This window comes from Pseudoliparis swirei, chromosome 16 (assembly GCF_029220125.1).
Source record: "Pseudoliparis swirei isolate HS2019 ecotype Mariana Trench chromosome 16, NWPU_hadal_v1, whole genome shotgun sequence".
NCBI classification, from domain to species: domain Eukaryota; kingdom Metazoa; phylum Chordata; class Actinopteri; order Perciformes; family Liparidae; genus Pseudoliparis; species Pseudoliparis swirei.
The window spans coordinates 17,990,795-18,012,269 of record NC_079403.1 but is presented as its reverse complement, the minus strand read 5'-3'; the positions used below and the strand labels follow the sequence as shown (position 1 = coordinate 18,012,269).

At 42.7% G+C, this 21,475-nt stretch overlaps 1 protein-coding gene across 1 annotated transcript in view; it reads right to left on the bottom strand.

The window, feature by feature from the left end:
* pard3aa (par-3 family cell polarity regulator alpha, a) overlaps positions 1-21,475 on the bottom strand; it is a 337,003-nt gene that overhangs the window by 195,306 nt on the left and 120,222 nt on the right. The window contains exons 4-5 of the mRNA XM_056433473.1: positions 7,808-7,986; positions 4,913-5,044 (exon numbers count right to left, since the gene is read on the bottom strand). Coding sequence (XP_056289448.1) covers positions 4,913-5,044; positions 7,808-7,986 — 311 coding nt within the window. The remainder of the gene's footprint in view (positions 1-4,912; positions 5,045-7,807; positions 7,987-21,475) is intronic.

The window sequence follows — 21,475 nt, the reverse complement described above, 5'->3', positions numbered from 1 at the left end:
ACTGCTGAATTCCCACTGGATGGCAACTAGAAAACTCAGTTTTTCTACAGAAAACATGCACAAGGGCTCTCATCTACTCCTGCAATTTATTTCTGGGAGCCGACTGAATTTCTGGGAGAATTAAGAGGCAGGTCCTGGATGAAGCCAAGGTCCTCTCTGCAGACCCAGGACACGACTGCGACGCTCTGGAACGTGGACTGACGTTTTTCTGTGCGCAAAACAAAAACCCAGACCGGCTCTTCGTCAGAAATCAGTCCGGATTTGTCTGAACCTCATGCCCACTCATTGCATCCACCAGACAGCCCCGGAGAGAAGAGAACCTCACCGGCTGTCTCTCAGTCATTCAGGCCCAGGTTTGGGGGTTACTGCTGTGAGTTCTCTCCCTGCTCCACTGTTCTAACCTTGCTGGCAGCTCGCCTCAGGGTCTGCAGACTGTGTGGGTTTTGTCAACAAGCTAGTTAGGAGAACACACTATGTTCACTCACAAACAGTGCAGGCAATTTAATGATGACTTCGGTGCAGAACTAACGCACCCAAAGGTTTCTAAAAGTATCCTCACTTCACCTCATTTCAGATCATATTATAATTGTTTTGCAACTATATTCGTTGTTTTAGTCAAGATGAGTAGAAAAAAAAGTAGACTCTTGATCCATCTCGCTGTTGAAGCCATCGTAACATAGAGAATCCACTTAGAGGTCAAATGGCTGCTGCTACACTGTCAGACAAAAGAACGTCAATAGCACTCAGGTTGACGAACACTGGATTTACTCCTGAAAGCAATTTCTCAAAAGGATTTGCAAATGTTACACTTTGAGAAAAAAACATTTGATTTATATTCATACACTGTGCTTTATTTGTATAGACTTTAAACGTGTTGAAATACAGCTCCGTTAAAAACAACTGTCACCGTTTAGTTGAAGTGAGAGAGCCCCAACAAAGAAAAAGGTGAGAAAAGTAACATTGTGTCGAGGAATCAGTTCACGAATGCACAATCTGTGCTTGTGAGAAATCGTTGACGGCAGCACATTAAAGGTGTGTTCGCACTGCTCCGCTTGTTCCGGCTTCAAGTTGAGCAAACTGATCTCCTTTCAACATGTTGGCTCGATGATTTAGCCGGGCACCTCGCCACGTTTCCTTTAAAACTCGCCAGACAAGGTGTCTCATTTTGACAACAAAGAGCGGGAGGCACTTCCCACCATCAAAGATGTCTGATCAGAGCTCTTTCCACTCAGACATGTTTATACTCTGTTATGTAACACTTTGACTGTCTGAAACTGATCTGTTCAAAGATAGGATCGGTGACCCAACAAATAAGAAAATCAATGCAATTTGGTTTGAAAATAATCTATTAATAACACATCATAATCAGTATTTGGAATAAAATGTCTCTGCCTATTTCTGTCTCTAAAATCCTTACGCTTTGAGCTCCTTGACTTTACATAAAAATGTCTCCTCTCTGTCTCCTCTCCCTGTGAGCCATTTTGATTGGGTTGAATCCGTCTATGACTGACAGCTGGTGTCATCCCCGCCTCTGGTACAGCTCATGATAATGGCCTCCGGTCCCTCTTCAAGGCTGCAAAACAACACAGTGGAGAGGCACTCAGCCAGAGCCGAATGCGTGTAAGCGTTGTGTGTGTGCGTGTGTGCGCGTGTGATGCTGAGCGGGAGGGCCCATTAGCATTCATCAGTGGGATAATACCCCACTGTTAATGTCAGCTGTTTATATAAAGAATAACTCATAAGGCTTTGGCGTATATGGGCTGATAGCGCATACTCCACACCACATTTGTCAGGCGGTGTGTGTGTGTGTGTGTGTGTGTGTGTGTGTGTGTGTGTGTGTGTGTGTGTGTGTGTGTGTGTGTGTGTGTGTGTGTGTGTGTGTGTGTGTGTGTGTGTGTGTGTGTGTGTGTGTGTAGGTGTGTGTGTGTGTGTGTGTGGAAGGGTGTCGAGGGACCGAACGGCTCCCAATGTCTCGGATGGGATTGTTTGACACTAAAGTGAATTTATTGCCTGGTTAGATAAACATACTGTAAGATATATGAAGCACACTTTCCAGCTATAACTAGAGCGGCGAGACCGCCTGGCGATCAGTGTTTGTGAACACCGACCGCTGCACTATAAAGAGACTCCATACTCGTTATTAAACCCATAGATTGTCTCATTATAAAGACTAATCACAGATTCCAGGTTCAAAGGGGGGTCAACCAATACCGCCAGCCAATAATCAACTGATGTAATGTCAAATAAAATGCTGACAGAAGCACTCACTGAGGGTATCACGTCTGGTGGTCGTGGTGACGACAGATTCATAGCTCGCACAGTTGATTCAACAACCACTTTGGTTTTTTAAGCGTAGAAGTCAATGAGTCATTTTTAGTCGGCCTTACTTCACATTCCTAATTTATAGCAGAGGGGTTGAAGGCCTGCTTAAATATGAACGGTGAAGTGAAGCAAAAAAAGGGAGGGGGTGTGTGCATAGAGTTAAAAAAAGATGCTGCCGGAGCATGATGTGCACACACACAGCCACACACACACACACATATAGATATAGAAAGTAAAGAATATGCCAGTTGTTTGAGAGAACAAACATAAATGAGCGTGATGACATTCATCAGTTGTCTTTGTTCTTGCTTTAATCTTTTCTTATAAAGCAGAACAATAAAGTAAAGGATCAAAATAATCCATGATAAACAAACAACTTCTAATTGGAGATTTTCTGAAAAAACATGGTGTATACTTAGCTTTGATTGTATGTGTGTGGGTGTGTGTGTAGGTGTATGCATGTGTGTGTGTCTGTGTGTGTGTACAGTCATTATCTCCACCAGCGATTTAGCGCTGATCACAATTCTTTTTAATTAAACCGTGTTGTGTATTTTTATCCTTCTCTGCGATGCCACCCATCAGACAAAGAAGACAAAGTATCAAACTGTTATGTGTGGGAGGGAAAGGCAGCGATCAAACCTGAGACACAGTGACTTGGAGGAAAGAAACAACTGGGCAGCGCTTTGAAACCGTCACCTCTAATGAGCGGATTTGTGGTTTGTGAATCATCTTAAATCATACAGCTGTCAGATTACAGAGACTCAGGTTGCGCCGAGAATTAGTTATCAGGTGGATGCTTAAACTCACACTGTGGCACTCCGGCTGTTTACAAATGTTTACACGCGGAGAAATTGATTTATATGTATTAACCTGGAAACCTTGCAGTAATCTTGGAATGATGTATTTCATTCGAGTACAAATGTACATCTACGTTGGACAGTTTGTGTCTTCTAGATGATGAGAGAAGCATAGCTTAACCATCACTATTCAAGGAAATAAAATACAGTAACAATCCGTTGGTAAATGTAGTCCAGTTACCACCGCAACTCCAAGTAACGACAGGATGATTGTGTTTAATGTTCAGGTAGACACGGCATCGTCAAGCAGCATCAGGCTAGACTTTTAAATAAGTTCATTTTCAAACTTCAACTGAAGTATCTGATATCATTATATAAATTAAACAAAAGCCCACAATAAACAGAGTGGAGTCTAAATAACAGATACAAAATAAATACATTTGTTGACTGGCCTCTTTCGGAGTTATTTTTTCCACCCCACTATAAAGCACAAATACAAAAGCAAATAAGTTGTCAGTTACTCAATAGTGAGTGTTTGCTGTCAGGGGCTTGTGTGTTTTCGAGCAATATGGCAACACACAGTGCACTAAGATGGCTTCTTTTTCATAACATTGCTTCGTCCTGGCTGTCAGACCGTTGAGCCAGAGACAAACACTGTCAGAACTCTCCAGAATAAAAATACTTCATAGTTTTGCCACCAATGAAACACAGCCTTGGCCAGGTTGATGTCCAATGAGACGAGAGAAGATCCGACAGACCACCCAGAAACTCAAAGCACGGTAGGCCAACCATTCAGGTGAGAACCTGGCAAGCTGAACGAAATACAACCTGGGCAGCTAGAATGTCCATCGACCTGTTTATTACTTGTGCATTGCTTTTTTTTCTTCTTTCCGTATCACTGCGTTTCACACCATTTCTTTTTTCTGATCCTTTACCTCGAAGGTGGGATCGATTAAACACCTCCCACAGGAAGGTCAGAGCAGGTACCTGAGGTAGAGACGGCCAGAGACTGGCACACAAGCTGGGAGGCCTCCTCTTCACGCTGAGCTTGGCGTGTCCGACACCTCCCAAGGTCATTTCCGCTCTCCCGGCAGAGAGCCTCTGTCACTTTTAATAACTTTTAAAAGGGAACATTTTTCCTCTCCTTACAGGCCGCGGAGTATCGGTGCCTGCAGTGACTTACAATGTGCGCTGGCACTTTATGAGAAGTCACATAAAACAGAAGTATAAAGTCTGATGTCAGTCAGCGGTTCTGTTCTAAGTCAGTGGGGATGTAACCAGCTGGCTGTAACATGTCATGGTGTGAGGCAACACAATGCAGCATGTGCGCGTTTTGTTTTGCTGCCATGCCGAAGAACTTAATCCACTATTGTTACTTTAAGGGGCTCTGAATTTATGTCGCAGTCAAAAGACACACGTTATATGTAACTGTCACTCAAATATTATTATGGAAACGAGGCTGCCAAGTGGGCGTTAAAACTATTCTCGTATGCAGATAATAATACCTGTCAGATATGTTGTGGCAGTATGTAAGATCCAATTTCATCTCTTCAGATGATAAGATCACAACTCAGAGTGTTTTACAAGTATCAAACCAATTACAGTATTCTTTTTGTCTCAAATCTGTATACCTCACAGCGTGGAACTCTTCATGACCATTTGTATGTGCGGTAACCTGAGGCCAGGGATTGCTGTGACACTTAAAACTGTCCTTATCGTGACAGAATGCATGTAAACTGTATTTAATGTGGATCCAGACTCTCTATGTTTTGTATTAAGTTCCACCTCCATACCTGTCTGTCCAGCCATTGGTCCACCATCGGATGGTTGGCGCTCAGGGACGATCGAGTCGTTTCTCTCTGGAACTGAGTGGTCCAGCCACTCGCGTCGCGAGGAAGACTCCGATAGGTGTGGACTCCTCTACCCTGCAGAGGAACAGGAAGAGACGGAGCGCTGAACATCGCTGCATGGCTCTCACATCGATTCTGCACGTTGTCTGCGTTTGAACAGACAGCGCTGTGGGTTGGTGCGATAGTAGCTGGATGACAGACATCTTGTGATGGATGTCGGTATCTTGGACCTGAGCCACAGACCAGCACTGCGTTGTTCATTCTCGTCTCACTCCATTCAACCCTCACCCTTGACCCCTTCCCCACTAAACCTGAGCCACAGCTTACACTAAGGTAACCGCAGCTAATATATAATACCGCCATGGTCATGTCAAACACTGGCAGACCTAAGCAGATGTATTACAATGGACACAAGCACAAATAACACACTAAATTACATTCCAGACATGCTAGCCTCGGCATTGAAATATCGGCAATTGAAGGTCACGGAAGCTGAAGCTATTTGACTAAAGATGAAAGCAAATGAATTTTAAAAAGACACAGCGGAGACAACGATTCATTAAGGCACACCAACAGAATGAGAATGATTAAAGGTCTGACGACATACGACACGGCAGCTAAAGAGCGAGACGGGAACAAAGCAGAAGTTTGGCTTTTTTTTAACGAGACATCACACAACAGGAGAACACAGACAGAAGTTGAATAAAGAAATTCTCCCAAGTGGCATGTCGCTGAATGAGCGGGAGGATGACAGGAAGCCGAAAAGGAGAAGGAGGTACAAAGGCAAATGAAAACAAGTTATGTTTGGCGAGGGATGAAATAGCAGCAAACAATGCAGAGAGAGAGAACAGGGGAGAGATCCGTATCCCCTGCATGCTAATAAGCCATGTGTGTTTTAGTGCTGTTGAATGTGGCGTGACGGAGCCTGAGGAAGCACAGCAGACAGAACTGTAAAACTGAGCCGGACACGTGGGCTCATCGAGACAGCCCCCGATGGCCATCGTGGCCTCGACCCCTGACAACGCAACGCGACAAAGGACCCCTCTCTAAAAAGAAAATGTTTAGAACGCAGATCGTAAACTTGCGGAGAAAGACACCAGAGGGGTAGCAGTAAATCAACAATCCCATATTTACTACCTAATCCCTTTATTTGACTGCGCTAAGCGTGGAGAGATCGGAGCGTGAGGCATTGCAAAGCCAGCGGGAGACGTGATGAGTTCACAGTGCGACCTGATGACTGAGGACTCCTGTTGGCTTGTGTTAGAAAGATTTAGCAGAACCGGGCCCAACTCGGCCATAATTGAACTCACAGGGAATTGAACAGAACTGTAATGTGTGAAGGAAACGACCCCAGACACTGCAGGGAGACACTATGGGGTATGGCTAGCATCCAAACGCTCCTCTGGCAAAGCTAATCACTGGTGTATGGTTCTCTTTGAGTCCAAGACAGAACTATATCAAAGTCAATGCTGACTAATACATTCAACATCTGTTATTGGTTGCATGGAAATAGACTAAAATAGTCGGTGTGTGTGTTTGAAAAAGAGATACTGAGCGGAAAGGACAGCCTCCCAGTGCACATTACGTTTCAAACCAGCTGCCTCCGACAGGAAGTTTACTTAACTTGATCTAATTCAGATCACCTGCTCCAGAACATTCAGTCAAAGTTTATATATATATTTTTTTTTTTTATCCGGTTGTTATTTGAATAGCCTTCAATGAAATAGTAATTAAGGATGTTTGAAAGTGTCCTTTAATAGTACCCCCCTAATCTCCGACGTCATGCCACAGTTATGATTGTTATATGATGTGCTTCTGTGCGATTGTTTATAATATTTTAAATTATAACTCAAACCGTGCTTGTCCCACAGTGAAAGCTATACCAAACATCGATATCCCGCAGAGGGCACAGGCGAGTGGAAGCCCCGCAGCAGAAAAGAGTCACATCTATATGCATTCCTGTTCTGGTGCTTTTAGCTTTTTTTTCATCATTCTTGAGCACACACCTTTTTTTCTTCTCCGCCCTCCGTAGGGGAGTGGGCTATTACACTGTTCGAGGCTCTGACAACTAAAGTGTCTTTCAATAGGATTATCAGACAATGCTTCCAGCCACACTAATCACGTGGAGGTTTGCTGTGTCACGTTCCAAGCACTCAATCGTCTCCCCTTTTTTACCTCAGGAACGTATCTCTCTCCCAGCAAGAAGAAAAGGTCAGGCAGCACCACGTCGGGGGCAGCCATTTTGAGAAGTTAATTGGCTTCTCTTTCAGAAGCTGTTGAGGGTGCGGGGGGAGGGGGGCGGGCGGGGTTTACCTGAGCTATGCTTTTTTCCCTTCTTTTTTCATAATTAGAGGCTTAAACAGACTCAGAAAGGGTAGTTTGGAATAAAGGGAAATTGTTTAAGACTTTTCTTTCTTCTCCTTTTTTTAGAACACAACAAGGGGTGTTGACAGAAGGAGCGAGTTTCAGTTGAAGACTATCAATGGATATCTGTGAGCAGGGCAGCAACTTCTTTGTTTTGGGGTGCAGAGAAGAGACAAAATGAAAATGAGGGGAAGTTAAACACGGAGACACTGCTTGAGGTTGCAGGTTTTCAGAGCACATATCTGCGACATTATAATTGATGCAGCTCAAGTACATCTGCAGCACTGTGGAAAATGACTTCAGGGCAAGATGCTGTTTGAAGTGGTTTAAACTACTTGACAGTGGTGTTTTTTTCTCTGTTTAGTTTCCACTATATTTAGATTCTCGTTAGCATTTCTGATTTATTTTAGTAAGTTGTATATTTGAGGTTAAATCAAGCTTACCAATGATTTGAAGACCAAATTCATATGTTACCTTTTGTTCCAGGTTGTCCGCGCTCGTGTTTGGTTTGGGGTTGTGCTTTTGGGAGCCAGCCGCTGTGGACCGGCTAGTTGGGTTCTTTCTGGACGGTTCCTCTGGAGTGACCAGGACTTCACCCGGAGGAAGGCCGGCCAGGGAGGGATCACTGTTGCGACGCACGTGGAGAGGCATATCTGTGGAGGGGAACGTGGAGCACAGAGAGGGTGGAAAGAAAAGATAGGTGAGAAACAGAGTTACAACAACATCAAACTTGCGTTAATTGCATAATAAGTAGATCACTTTCCAACTCAAGTGTTCCTGTGGCACATTTCTGCTGTGTGGTAACCATAGACCCCTACAGTACCCCCTCGACTTCACTACATGTCCGCTGAGACGTGGGAAGTGGTGATTATAAGTACTTGTATTACTATAGAAGGTCTATTCAGCCCAAAGGGAGACATTGGGAGGCTTGGCTTCAGTCTTCCAAATGTGACATCAATATCCTGTAGATATAGTTTTATGTGGAAAATTGCACCGCTTTAAAAAACGTTAGTATGAGAGAAAATGATGTACCCCTTGCTCGGCCTAGCCACCTGAAAAATAAAAATGACAATTGTAATTGCAGAAAATTGCTTACATATCATAATCCGATATCATGGTCCTTTTACACGCTGCACTAATGACTGAAGTTGATTCTGGAAAGTTTCCCGGGATTGAAACCGGGTCTCCCAACCTAAATTACCCCTGCCATCACACATGGAGAAGAAACTGCACAGGAAACGCTGGCCCATGTTACAGCTGCCACATTGACCCAAGTGCAACTAAAACTCGGTGTCAAGTCCACGTATTTGATCAGCGCTGCCAGAACAAGTAGAAGGAATGACGTCTGCTCCGCGCTTTCCACTCCAACTGAAACATTCAGGGAGAAATCTGTCCGATGTCTGTTACACTGGAAGTATATCCGTGAGCCGCGGCATGAATCATCTGGATTTTCCCAAAAGGCCATATGGATTTCTTTATGACGCTCTAGCAGCCTGTGATTATGCAAATAGTTGGGTAACCACCTGCCATCCATCGGCGGATCACGGCAACGAGCATATGCCGGTGCTAAGCTTCCATCTGATACACCGGAGACACGTCTTAGCGGCGCATTCAAAATAACGGCTTACGCCCACCGCCACTCTGTAACAAGACTTTGGAGACTTGAATGCGACTGTAATCGTGCGTCGCTTCCGCCTGCCGGGTCGCCGGGAACGAAGGCAGTGTAATTATGTGACTGAATCCCCCAAATAAAAGTGAGATCAAAAACGTGTTTGTCAGTCGCCTTTACTCTGCAGACAGGAATATCAGGGAGACAAGAGTCTTTTCAAGAAGCGTCTCTCTTGACCTTCTCCCATGTCATTGACCTGTACGTGCTCATATATATTTATCACATGATGAAACATCCATCTGACCCCCCTCCTTCATTACCACTTATTTCACTCCTGCTTTCAAATCCTCCTCTACCTTATAATTAGGTTGTCTGTCGTTTGCTTGAAGGTTGTTGGTCGCCTCATTGAGTCATTGCGGTTTCCAAGGTATTTCTCTCAGTTTGAACTATGGCTGTCATTACTATGAACCTGACTTGTAGCAGTCCACGCAGTTTAACTACAACACTGCGTCCACAAAGAAGAAAGGTGACTGTTTAATTATATACTGTATGTTATACATTATATGTTTTGTATATGTATGTGGCTTCAGACATAGCGTGCATCTCACAATTCTTTCACGATTTCACAGTAGTTTAATGGCGACTGCATTCAACATTATTATAAATAATAAATACTGCTTGTCATTAAATCAAAGCTGTAGGTTATAGAAACCTTTCCTATTGTTGCCGACTTTATTGCTGAGTCTGAAAACTTCTCAATCTCAAATATTCCCTGTATGGCTGATGTCAATGTGGAAACATTTGCACCGTTATCCTGTATGAGTCAAAGAGAGTCCCCCCCCCCCCTCCCTTCTTCCCCTCTTCTTCCATTGGGATTTCTGAGGGATTTCTTATGCATATGATATGATAACGTCTGGAAACTCCAAGGAACTGTAACTCTGCAACCAAAAAGTGGAGTTGGCAAAACTACCAAAACGTTTTCGAAGCTGCTTGAGTTAATAAAACTATATTTCTCATGAGGGGATCGTTGCTGCAAGTTCTCGTACAGAAACAGGTAGCTTATAAAACCACACTCCCCCTAACCAAACCACTCGACTGCCATGCCAGCAAAACTCACCAGCAGCTTTAATACATTCTGCATTACTCGGTTACAAATGTGTTTAATTTATTCTGGCCCTTGTCTGTAGAATTCCTCAAAGGAGGTTGGAAATTGAGTAAAGAAAGCACAGCTAGCAGCCAGATGGCCAGTCACTGCGTTTACTCTTAAATTAGGTTGAAGATTCAATAATGCCATTTAATAGACTTTGCCCCCTCTCTGTAACGGCTGGTTCACATCCAGTTCACGGCTCTAATGACGTTCACCTCAGACAGCGGCGATAATTAAGGTCCAGTATTATCCTACATGACAGGCCTAGAGATGACACACACACACAATTTCCCCACTGTGGGACGAATAAAGGTATATATCATATCACACACACACACAGAAAGACAGCGAGTGAGAGGGTGAACCATAAAGACACGGGGGGGAAACTGGAAATATATGACAAAAAGTCAGGGATAAATACAAAAAATTAAAAATGCAACTGCTCTCTAAATTGTTTACATTTTAAACTTTAAATCACCATACTCAGAATTAGGCTTTATTTTATAAGACATTTTTAATAAAGCTTTGTTTTTTGTGCGTGTGTGTGTGTGTGTTTAACAAACCGCCAGAGATCATAATTCTTGATGTGGATTAAAAGCCTTGGTGTATTTCCCAGAATACCTCAAGGCTCAGCTCTTACTGGACGTTTATCTTGGTCTTTTTAATATGTCAGCATCGATCTCGCTTTATGCAACGCGATTGTTTCCAGATGCTAACAGACGGAAACGTCACTTGTGATGGGACTAATCATGTTATTTGTATCATTTAATACCAAGTTTAGACGGCACCAAAGATTTACACCAACAAATTGCATTGAGTTCAAATGCAGCAGATAAAGATGGAAGCATTAACATTAACGAGGAGTATATTCCCATACAGTGAGGCCTTTATTAAAATCCTCACAGATTAACAAAGGATAAATAGGAGAGCTGCTAAGGCGTGTGAGCTGGTTTCGGTTTCGAAGGTCACAATATGAAGATGCTCTCCCCCTACCCTTTCTCCCTGAACAATTTTCCTCTACTTAATTTGTGATGGGATTATCCCGGCAGTCCGAAGGGCTTGGTTGGTCCCACGTTTAATAACCAGCACCGCCACTTCAGACCGAGCCAGCCATCGATCCAGGCTGCAGAGGGAGCGAGGCCGTTAGGGGGTGGGGGGGCTCGGCTAATAAAAGGAGGCCCTAATCCAGCCCCTGTAGTGAGGGATTATGGCCAGGGCGCAGGGTCATAGAGATGTACACACACCACAATTCACCACAGGGAGAGGTCAGACTCTCCAGGGGCTATTACCTCGTATTGCTTTGTCCTTTATTTATCTTTCCCTCTCACCTTGTTTGGGGGAGAAATATATTAGCTGGAATGAATCACCGTGGATAAAAGCACTGCTATATATACACAGCGCAAAAGTCAATATTAAAGTCATTTAGTTTGAAGAATCTGTCCACATACTTGATTCTGGACCCAAATACAGTTTACAGCACAGATGCTGATTGTGTTGCTGGAGGGTCCTGCAACACACTTTGAAGTGGGAGCAGTTCACAATTCTAGGTGGTTTTAAAAAATTAGAAAAATAAGCACTTTTATCGTCACAACTGCATTTAACCCTCCCTAAGTGTTCGGAGAGGTTTCTCCTGTAAAGCACCACAGGAGCAACTTTGGCTCCAGGGTCTCGCTCAAAGACACCTCGACAAGAGGAGCAGACAGGAAAGGCAATTGCAATATCTATAGAAAATGTGTAAAAAGAAAACAAAATCATCTTCACCTTTGTCTGCATTTATTTGTTGTTTGTTATTTGTTGTTTTGGCAAACGGCTCACGTTCGAAATACAAATGTAGGGACGTGTAGACAGAGTCTGTATCCATCACAGTAAAAAAGCGCTCTTGCTATTTACACAATAATATCAGGTGTGCTATGAAAGTATCATCTTTAATACTGCTATATCTTGGAATCCCTAAAAGTATGTATTTGTTATATTTGCACACAAAAAAACATGTAATTAGAATCAATGAATGTATTTATTCTTTGTTAGCATGGCCTACTCTAATTTTTTGGAAAAAAGCAATCCAACAATCTGTCTGTTTTACAACTTCTGAACTTGTATAAGCTGGTTCAGATAAATCTAGATAAATAACACTTCATCCAAACTTTAGAAGAAGTTGCCTGGTGTTTACACTAATAAACTCACACCACATAAAAACTCTCCTTTTTACAGCCATCTCTCTCGTCGGTCATAAACAACACTGAGCTGCAGTACGGGGACTTCTACCTTTACGACACTTTCCCACTTTTCCCTCAATTGGCGCTACAAACGCAGTCAAATCAACTTCCAACATGGGGGTCAGCTCTAATGTATTAGCTGTGGAAGTTTCCAATCACTGAGATGGCATAACGTAAATGGAGAGGGTCCTTTACTGTACCTGGAGAGGAAGGGGGGGGGGGGGGCACTTCCTCATGACTGGCTGCCAACTCAAGGTAATGGAGCTAATGACTCAGCATACTGATAAGGTCACAGAGAGGACATGCGGTGACTGGACTGTGTGTGTGTGTGTGTGTGTGTGTGTGTGTGTGTGTGTGTGTGTGTGTGTGTGTGTGTGTGTGTGTGTGTGAGTGTGTGTGTGTGTGAGTGTTTGTTCTCTCGTATTTCTATTTTTATGATGATCAAATGACCTCACAGAGACATCTGTGATTATATTCCTCCCTGCTAACAAGGAATATTTTATTATAATTGTTGTTATAATATTATTATGATAATACCAATAAATGAGACCGACACAATGATTGATGTATTCTGGCGTGTGCAGGTGTTCATTATGACCATTATTTAATAATAATTATGACTAACATTATTATTATTATTTGAACCAAAACTGTCTTGATGTATTATTTTTGTTTCTCTCCAAATAACGACATAAGGTTAGATAAGACTGGTTGACTTGAATTGACAAACAAGCAGAGAGGAATCATGGATTTCTTAATATGTTATGTTTAACAAAACAAGCAAGGTGGAAGCTCTCATGCATTCAACAATGTTTAACAACAAAAAACATAAGTTGGTTTCTTTAAATCAAAGAATGAGTTTTTGTTTTGTTTTTTTTAGACTTTCTATTTTTGTGCTGACATTTAACAATCACACAAGGAAATATCTGCGGGAGACGACTATGCTAATCCTTCCTCCACACACAAAAACCTCAATAAAAGCATCATTCAGTGTTGCTGTGATTCTTTCTTGTCCTTGATTGGAACCCCATTTGCTCCGATTCCACTGATTCTATTGACCAAACTTTTGACCACACGGTGTTGCAGCAGTTCGTCATCAGCTGTCAAATGGAAATCAGCTGCTATTGCACACACTCTTTGGGGCGTGGCTACATGTGTGTCCATGTGGATTTACCCTTTAATCAGCATATGAGAGGTGGGTTTAGGAAAAGAAAAGGTAGACTTATACATTATGGAGTAGGATGTCACAAATGCATGAAGGATATTTTCCTGCAGAGGGAGAGGTTATGGAATAAATAAAGTATTTCAGTACAAAGTTGGAATATAGGCAGTATCTGCCGAGGATGGATGAAGGCTGTCTGGGGGGTGAACTGGGTGTTTTCCTCTTGAGGCCCTCTGGCCCTGGCGTACGCTGAGTCCATGCTTTCACAGCAAACTCATTTAAATATAAATGCCAGGCAACCATGGCTTCATGAAATGTCTAAAAGCAGGTTTTTTTCCTTGGCTACTTTGAATACCTCAAGCCTGGGCCAGTTCAATGTCTGAATACATTATGGCACTGAGCCATTTTAACTACATATTGATGTCCCTTGTGTACGGCAAAGGGGATTTCCACTGAATACACCCTGACCTGAATCATCCACGGGGAACCAAAAATTAGATTTCTTTTTTGGGGGGGGGGGGGGGGTGGCATCAAGACAGGTTCTCAGCGGTGGGAACCAGGACAGAAGAAGATGACAAATGTAGGAGACTTAAATAGGACGCTAGTCAACCGAAGGCCAGACGGGATCGAGAGAGAGCAGCACTCAGAGTGCTTCTGTGGAGTGTTTAGCAAACTCTAATCTCATGCAACGTCAGAGGTTGAGAGGAGGCAAACTTTGAATAGACATTAACTGTTGACCTTTACTGAGAGCAAAAGATGAAATCCAATAGATGGATGGATGGAAAAGCACTTGAAAGCAAAGGGGCAGTTATGAAAACAAAAACCCTAGTTGGCTTTAGAGTTAAGTGCCCAACAATCTATACAGTGTGTCTGTGTGTCTGTCTGTGTGTGTGTGTGTGCGTCTGTCTGTGTGTGTGTGTCTGTGTGTCTGCTTCTATGCATATGTATGCTCTATACATTTGTGTGCGTGCAGACTTGTACGTTTCAGCTTTCATGTATATTTGCATATGTGAATACAAATATATATTTTTTCTTTCTAAGTTTATTATTGCTTCTCTTAAAGTAACAACAACTAGTACTAATAACTGATTAATATTTCAAAAAATTAACTGATTATTTGACTATTAAATAAGGATGTGAACATGAATCCTGGAAGGTCTTCCCAGTTTGGAATCTCAATGACAAGCTTCATATGTCAAAACATTTGTTTGGGTTTTGGGTACGAGGCCCCGTCACAGTCCCTGAGTAAAATCACGAGAGAGCTGCATTCACACCGGGTTGCTGAGACAACTGTCCTGTTTTCACTATGAACAAGAAACAGAGAGAGGAGACTGACTCTCTTCTCCTGACAGAAACACAACATGGAGAGACAAAGGAGAGGATGTCAGACTCCCTAAAGTCCTCGGAGATGAGGCCTAGACACTTCAACAACACAAGTGTGTGTGTGTATGTGTGTGTGTGTGTGTGTGTGCACTGCTAGCAGACTGTTTCCCCAGACAATGAAGAACTCAGAGAGGAAGGGAGGACTGGAGTGCACTCCCCAAATCAAACCTGACTCATCTAGGTCGAGGCTCTACTCGGGCAGAGAGCAATGCAGCCGGTGTGTTTATCTGTTTGCATGGAGGCACAAATTAACGAGAGCAAACACATGCACGTAAACATGTCTATGCTTCCGTGTATACATGCTTCTGACTCCCTCATTTCTATGGGCTGTTGAACAATTAATCCGGGGGTCAGGTGATCATGCTTGATCTCTGCGCCAGGGGGGTTCATCTTGCCCAAAATGGTGAGGAAACAAAAGTTTGGCTTCACTCCTGGTTTGTATCCAGTAACTGTACACTCACATGCAACCGCCGGTTCTGGAAAGTGAAGCCAAATGATGAAGTGTCTTAAACTTGCATTGTGTGCTCCACATCCCAAATACGGTCACTTCTGTTCAAAAACCAAGATGTCGATGTCCAAAACGCCTAACTCCAGGTTTCCAAACGGCAACCCACAAACCAATGGGTGAAGTCCCTACAACTACGTCCACTTCGTGTATGCAGTTACTGCTCTATACATTAAGATCTTTCCATGTACTGACTCTTGAAAAAGTAGCAGAATGAATTCCTTAGTTTGCTATTTCATCGAGCTATATCCATTCCCTAAAAATAAAAAACAATGGGATCTGCAGCCCCAACTCGAACTAACCTGACTTAGACCAGACTCAGGGAGACTCCCCTCAGGGAGTTGCTAATCAGCAAACCAAACAACCCTCAGCGGGGCCTAGAAACAGGTCCGCAGCAGCACCTTCCGTGTAAACACCATTTGGTGTGTTTCTCCATTAAGGCCGGTCCGGAGGTACAGGCTCTGGGAGAAAAGGGGCCATAAATCTCACTCAGGCTGATATGTGGCCAAGTCACTCATGATTAAAACCACCGCTCTGAAAATGTCATCAGCCAGCCAGGAGCGAGGAAAGCCAGAGGCACGGCCAAGGCGACCGAAGCGTGATACATTTTAGGATTCGGTTTGGTTCGCCGAACATGTTTTGACTATCAGATAAATTAAGACTTCTCCCAAAAACTCTTCTCACCCAACATCAACATGTTGTCCATCAGTGTATACACAACACATCTCTGTGTATTGGCCTTGTATGCTTTACCCTTGTTTCACAAAACAAGGGGAAAGCATGCATTAAAAGAGTAATCTTCAAAGTTATCAGACTCACAATGGACGTAAAAAAATGATATTCAAATCGATAAAATCAAGTCGTTTTTATCCTACAGATTCTTCTTCTCACAATGCAACTTGACCGCTAACAATTTTATTTGATATTTGCATACGGTATGTTAGTAGCCGCTAATACTGTTGTTTTTTTCTCCTAAAAAACAAACAATGGAGTTGCCATTTCAGTATAAATGTGAAAACTTGTACTCTCATTAATATAATCACACTTATTACAGGGGCAATGTATAGCATGTAAAGAGCAATTTATAATAATTACAGCAATTATGAGACTCTGCTACAATAGTGATACAGAGACAACATCATTGCTGAGAAGACTAACGGCTTATATCAGCTTCACACTCGATTTTCCACAGTGAGCAACCGATCACTTCATAGCACAAAGATTTCTTCTGCATCTAGTATGCCTAAATTGTCACAGATTTAATTGTCACGACCGATGTGTGAGAAGGAACTGAGAGGCTGATAAGTGAGTGAATGGATTCCAGTTTCTGGCAGGTCAGACGGCATCTGTCGCATGGGAACTCATTCACGCGTCAGATTCCAGACGGCACGTACGCAAAATCCATATCGCAAACATTTCAGCCACGAGAATAACTTCTCCCTCTACTCTCAACAAAAGCAACCTCGCTTCAGCTGCTCCGTTCAGCGAAGATGACAAATGCAAACTTACGCCAGACTCCGGGACTTTTTCCGGGACGCTTTCATGATTTATTGGGAGAAAAGCGAAAGCCGTTTGGTGTGCGAGATGAGACGAGTGCTGCGGGAGCAGCGATATGGACGCCGGTCTGAGGCTCGTGTCGCTCAATGGACGGAGACGTTTCTGGTTAGACGCCACTGAGCACATATGCCGATCTTGAGAAACACACACAAATCTATTTCTGCTCCGATACAGTACACGCACAAAAACAGCACGTATGGGGTCAGAGTAGTTGACATGCAACAAGTCAAAACATATCAGAGAAGCGTTCCTTCCATAATGCAGAGAAGATCGGCAAAAACAGAAGAGAAGAACGCGCTGCTCGGCACTATGGGGAGAGTTTTTATTATTATACGGTTTTAGAATACAGGATGTTAGGAAACAGATGGTATTGTGATGTGCAGACTGGATATGCATCGCTCTGATCAGTCGCACAGTGTTATGAAAGCGCAGGAGGTTTCATTGAGATTCAAGGCAGGGGATGATGAGACGGAAGCAGGAGTTTCCAATATCTAACTTTTCTGTCGGAATAACGCAGTAATTGAACGAGGTGACATCGTGAGTAGGAAGACTATTCTTTGGTCTCACTGATAATGACAGCGTGTCCGAGAATAATGCCGGGAGATTGAGAGAAAGTGGTGGTTTTGTAAGAAAGAAATCCCTGCCACACTCTGTGTTGCTTTTTACATTACCTACCACTTGCTTGGATTTCACAGGGAATTAGCTGGATTGTGTCATGGCAACAAAAAGAGATCGCCTCACACATCAGAACAGGAGAAGTGGGTAACGGGCCGCCGGTGCAACTTTCTTAAATTATTGGATGATGGAAGTGAAAGGTGTCTACACAGTTTTGATTGCTCGTAGCACAACCTGACCCCACAGTCGGGAGGATGGAATGATGAAATGTCCGAGTAGCTCTTCAGCCCTGATCATGGACTGAGAAGTGTGAACTTCTTTTGTCGGGTTCTTCTTTAGCGGTTGTGCGGACACACACATATTTCCATTGGGGGGAAAAAAACGTTGATGAAAGTAGAAGCCTCTTTCAAATTGTGCCGTCATGCTGATAACTTTTTCATGTCTTGACCCATTTGTGTTCTCTGACTTTCTTTTTTCTTTTCTACTGACCATAGCATCCCAGCCCAAGTTTGTTTCAGTTCAAAGTTGCTCGCTGGTAACTTTTTCCTTTCGATGTAAACTAGCAGTACTGTTTGAGTGGTCAGACACGATGGCCCAGGTAAGTGGGTTCAGAGGAAATATGTTCTTTTTATTGACTCTTGTCAGGAGTTACTTAAAAGAAGTGAGTGAAGGCAATAAATGGAGGAACAAAAGACAACCCTGTCTCCTAGAAGCTGTGATTACATAATACTTAATTGTTTTCCCAATTACATTGGGGTTGGTACACATAATTGCTGCTTAGATTATGTTCACAGCAGGCAATGCTTTTTTGGAGTGAATGAATGGTGTGCTGCACCAACGTCAAGGATGTGGGTTGTTAGACACAGAGCGCTGTGGTTTACCTTGTGTACTTCGGTTTGGGAAACAAAAGCCCTTTGGATAATGTTAGCGAAAGAGGGATTTTGATTAAATGTTAATTAATACTTTGAGGCTCAACCTTAACCAAGTTCTGCCAATGAGTAAACTGTAAGAAAGTTTAGCTGTGCTGTAGTTGTGATCAGTGGTGTATAAAGTACCCAAAAGTCATACTTGAGTAAAAGTAAAGATACTTGACTGGAAAATTACAAAAAAAAGTAAGTCACCTATGAGATACACTACTGAGTAAAAAAAGTTAAAGTATCTTTTTTTTTTTTTTAAGTATCAAAATCAATTTTTCTTCTGATAAATGTACTTGTAATGAAAGAAAAAAAAAAAAAAAAAAAATGTTTAAAAAAAAACAAAGGGTCAGAGTTTATTTGTTTTAAAAGTGGAATTGGTATGGAATATGACTAAGTATGAGGATGAACTATATGAATATAAAATAATAAAAAAATTTAAAAAAAAAAAAAAAAGTAAAAACCAAAAAAAAAAGAGTAAAAAAAAAAACCAAAAAAATCTTCAAAAAATTCTTGATTTCAAAATCAATCTTCAAAAGAAAATGGACAGATGTCAGGATGTCAGTCTCTGGGGCTGAAGACGGGTTGAAGACTAGAGTGTTGGTAGTCCGCCACACAGGCCCTGGTGGAGCAGGAGCAGGCCCTGGCACTTCAGGTGCAGGTAGAGTGAGTCTCAGGCCCTGCAGCAGGTAGGTAGTGCTTCACAGGCCACTCCTGATGCAGGTAGCAGAGTGTGTCTATGCACACAGACCCTGATCAGTGTGTCAGTGTGTAGAGTGTCATGCTTCACGTGGTGGTATGGTGCAGGTAGAGTGTGTCTAGGGCCAGGTAGAGGGCAGGTTCAGCTCACAGGTGGTGCAGGTGCAGTAGCAGGTGGATAGCTTCCAGTGGTAGTGTGCTCAGTGTGTTCAGCTGGCAGTGGCAGGCAGGTAGTGAGTGTGTCTAGCTCACAGGCCCTGGTGTGCAGGTAGTGGCAGAGGCAGGTAGTGCACAGGCAGGCAGTGTGAAAGAGTACAGAGTCTGGTGCAGGGCCCTGGAGCAGTGAGTCTAGGCAGTGCAGGAGGAGTTGTAGAGTGTGGCCCTTGAGCCCAGGTAGTGGTCACAGGTTCAGGTGCAGGTAGAGTGAGCTCAGCTTCCCTGTGTGCAGAGGAGGTAGAGCCCAGGCCCTGCCTGATGATGCAGTCTATGGTCACAGGCCCCAGGGCTGAGGTGCAGGTAGAGCAGTTCAGCTGTGTCTAGCTTCACAGTAGGTGTGTCTAGCTTGCAGGGCCTGTGCAGGTAGAGGTGTCTACAGCAGCAGCACAGCACACAGCAGCACAGCAAGTCAACGTGTCATCACGTGATCCACGCCCATCCAGCTGTTTGTTGCTGTTCATGCGAGAGTAAGAAAGAAGAAGAAGTCCAGATGAATCTGAACTGGTGGGCACACCATCACATAGCTGCAGGTTCTTTTCCATGTGCTGATGTAGTCCATCCATTCTGAAATAAAGTGAGATTATAGACATGATAGAATTAATAACACTTCCTAACATGTCATGACCGTTTCTGTTGATTTGTGATTGTGTTTTTGTATTGTGTTGTAAATCTGTAAAACAAAACACACAAACCAAACAAATATCATAAATCATTTATTCATTACAGTCATATTAATAATAATAATAATAATACAAATAATAAAAAATAATAATTAATTTATTATATTTATTATATTATAAAAACGACTCAACAAATCAACAAACAACTTCTTCTTCCTCAGCTCTCATTAAGCGCTAGGAGATCCGTCTGCTGCACTCTAATAATTGTCTCATTTAATTGGCGATAGCTGAAACGCTCGCTTAACGTACAACATGCGAGGGACAATCAGACACCTCCCCCTCCCTCTCCAGATAATATAATAACACTACAATCCTGAGGACAACACTGCTAGATCTCTTAACAGGGATGATGAAACAAAAACATTAGTGCTGCTCTGGGATTAATCTTAATTTACCTCAATGTGTTTCCTGGTTGTGATACTGTATTGTACTGTGTGTCTATTCTGGAGGAAAACAAATTAATTATTGTCAGTGAACGTTTAATGAAACATTCAGAACCAACTGTGTTGGCAATTGTACACATTAATTCATTAACCACAATTCCTCATTATGTTAATAGAAAATCCAAGCAGCGTGACGTTTCCTAATAAATGTATCTGTGCAAAATAGGTTTAAAAAACCGCTGTATACTTGTGGGCAAGTCCATTAAACAAACTTCAGTCCCACAGTTTAGAATGTAACAAAGTTGCATTCAACATTTAAACAAGTTAATCACATGTCTTACAGAATTGGAACTGCTGGCATGGTGGATCAGTTTCAAGCTACAAAATACAAGGAAGGAAAGGATTAAAGTAAAACAGTGCAATAGGTGTCCGAATCAGTGACGATTCAGCAAGGTGTTAGCTTGCTGACAGTGCAACTTGAGCCCAGTTCACCCTGCCCGAAAATGAGATGGGGATCTTCTGATCAAGACAAAAGCTCTACCACTGAGCTGAACCCCTGACAATATTAACAAACCCAGTTGTGGGTTTGATCTCTGCAACATGACGAAGACAATTTGCGCCGGCAGGCTTTAGAAAGTGACGAGGAAATTCAACCCATCTTGTCAACCTGCATCTGCTCTGCCAAAGTCGGAAACTAAAAACCAGACCAGCTCCAGTGTGTCTCTCTTTAGCTGAGTGCTACGAGTCCATGTCGAGGGTTGAAAATGAGAGGGAACTTCCCTCGTGGAGATCAATAAAGCGGTATTGCTGTTAATACAAACGTGATGCCATGACAAACACAAAAAGTCTTCCCACACAATATCGGATTATTATGAAGTTTATCGCAGTGGTGAAGTTAATCATGTTTTTATTTTATTTTCATAAATGTGTTTTTAATGCTTCCTATGGGCCAATGAAAGCATCTCAACACATATCAATAAATTATAGTTCTAATCTAAAGGATAAGCAGCAGATGTTTCCAGACCCAGAACTTCAGTTCAATAGACGTGATTTCTG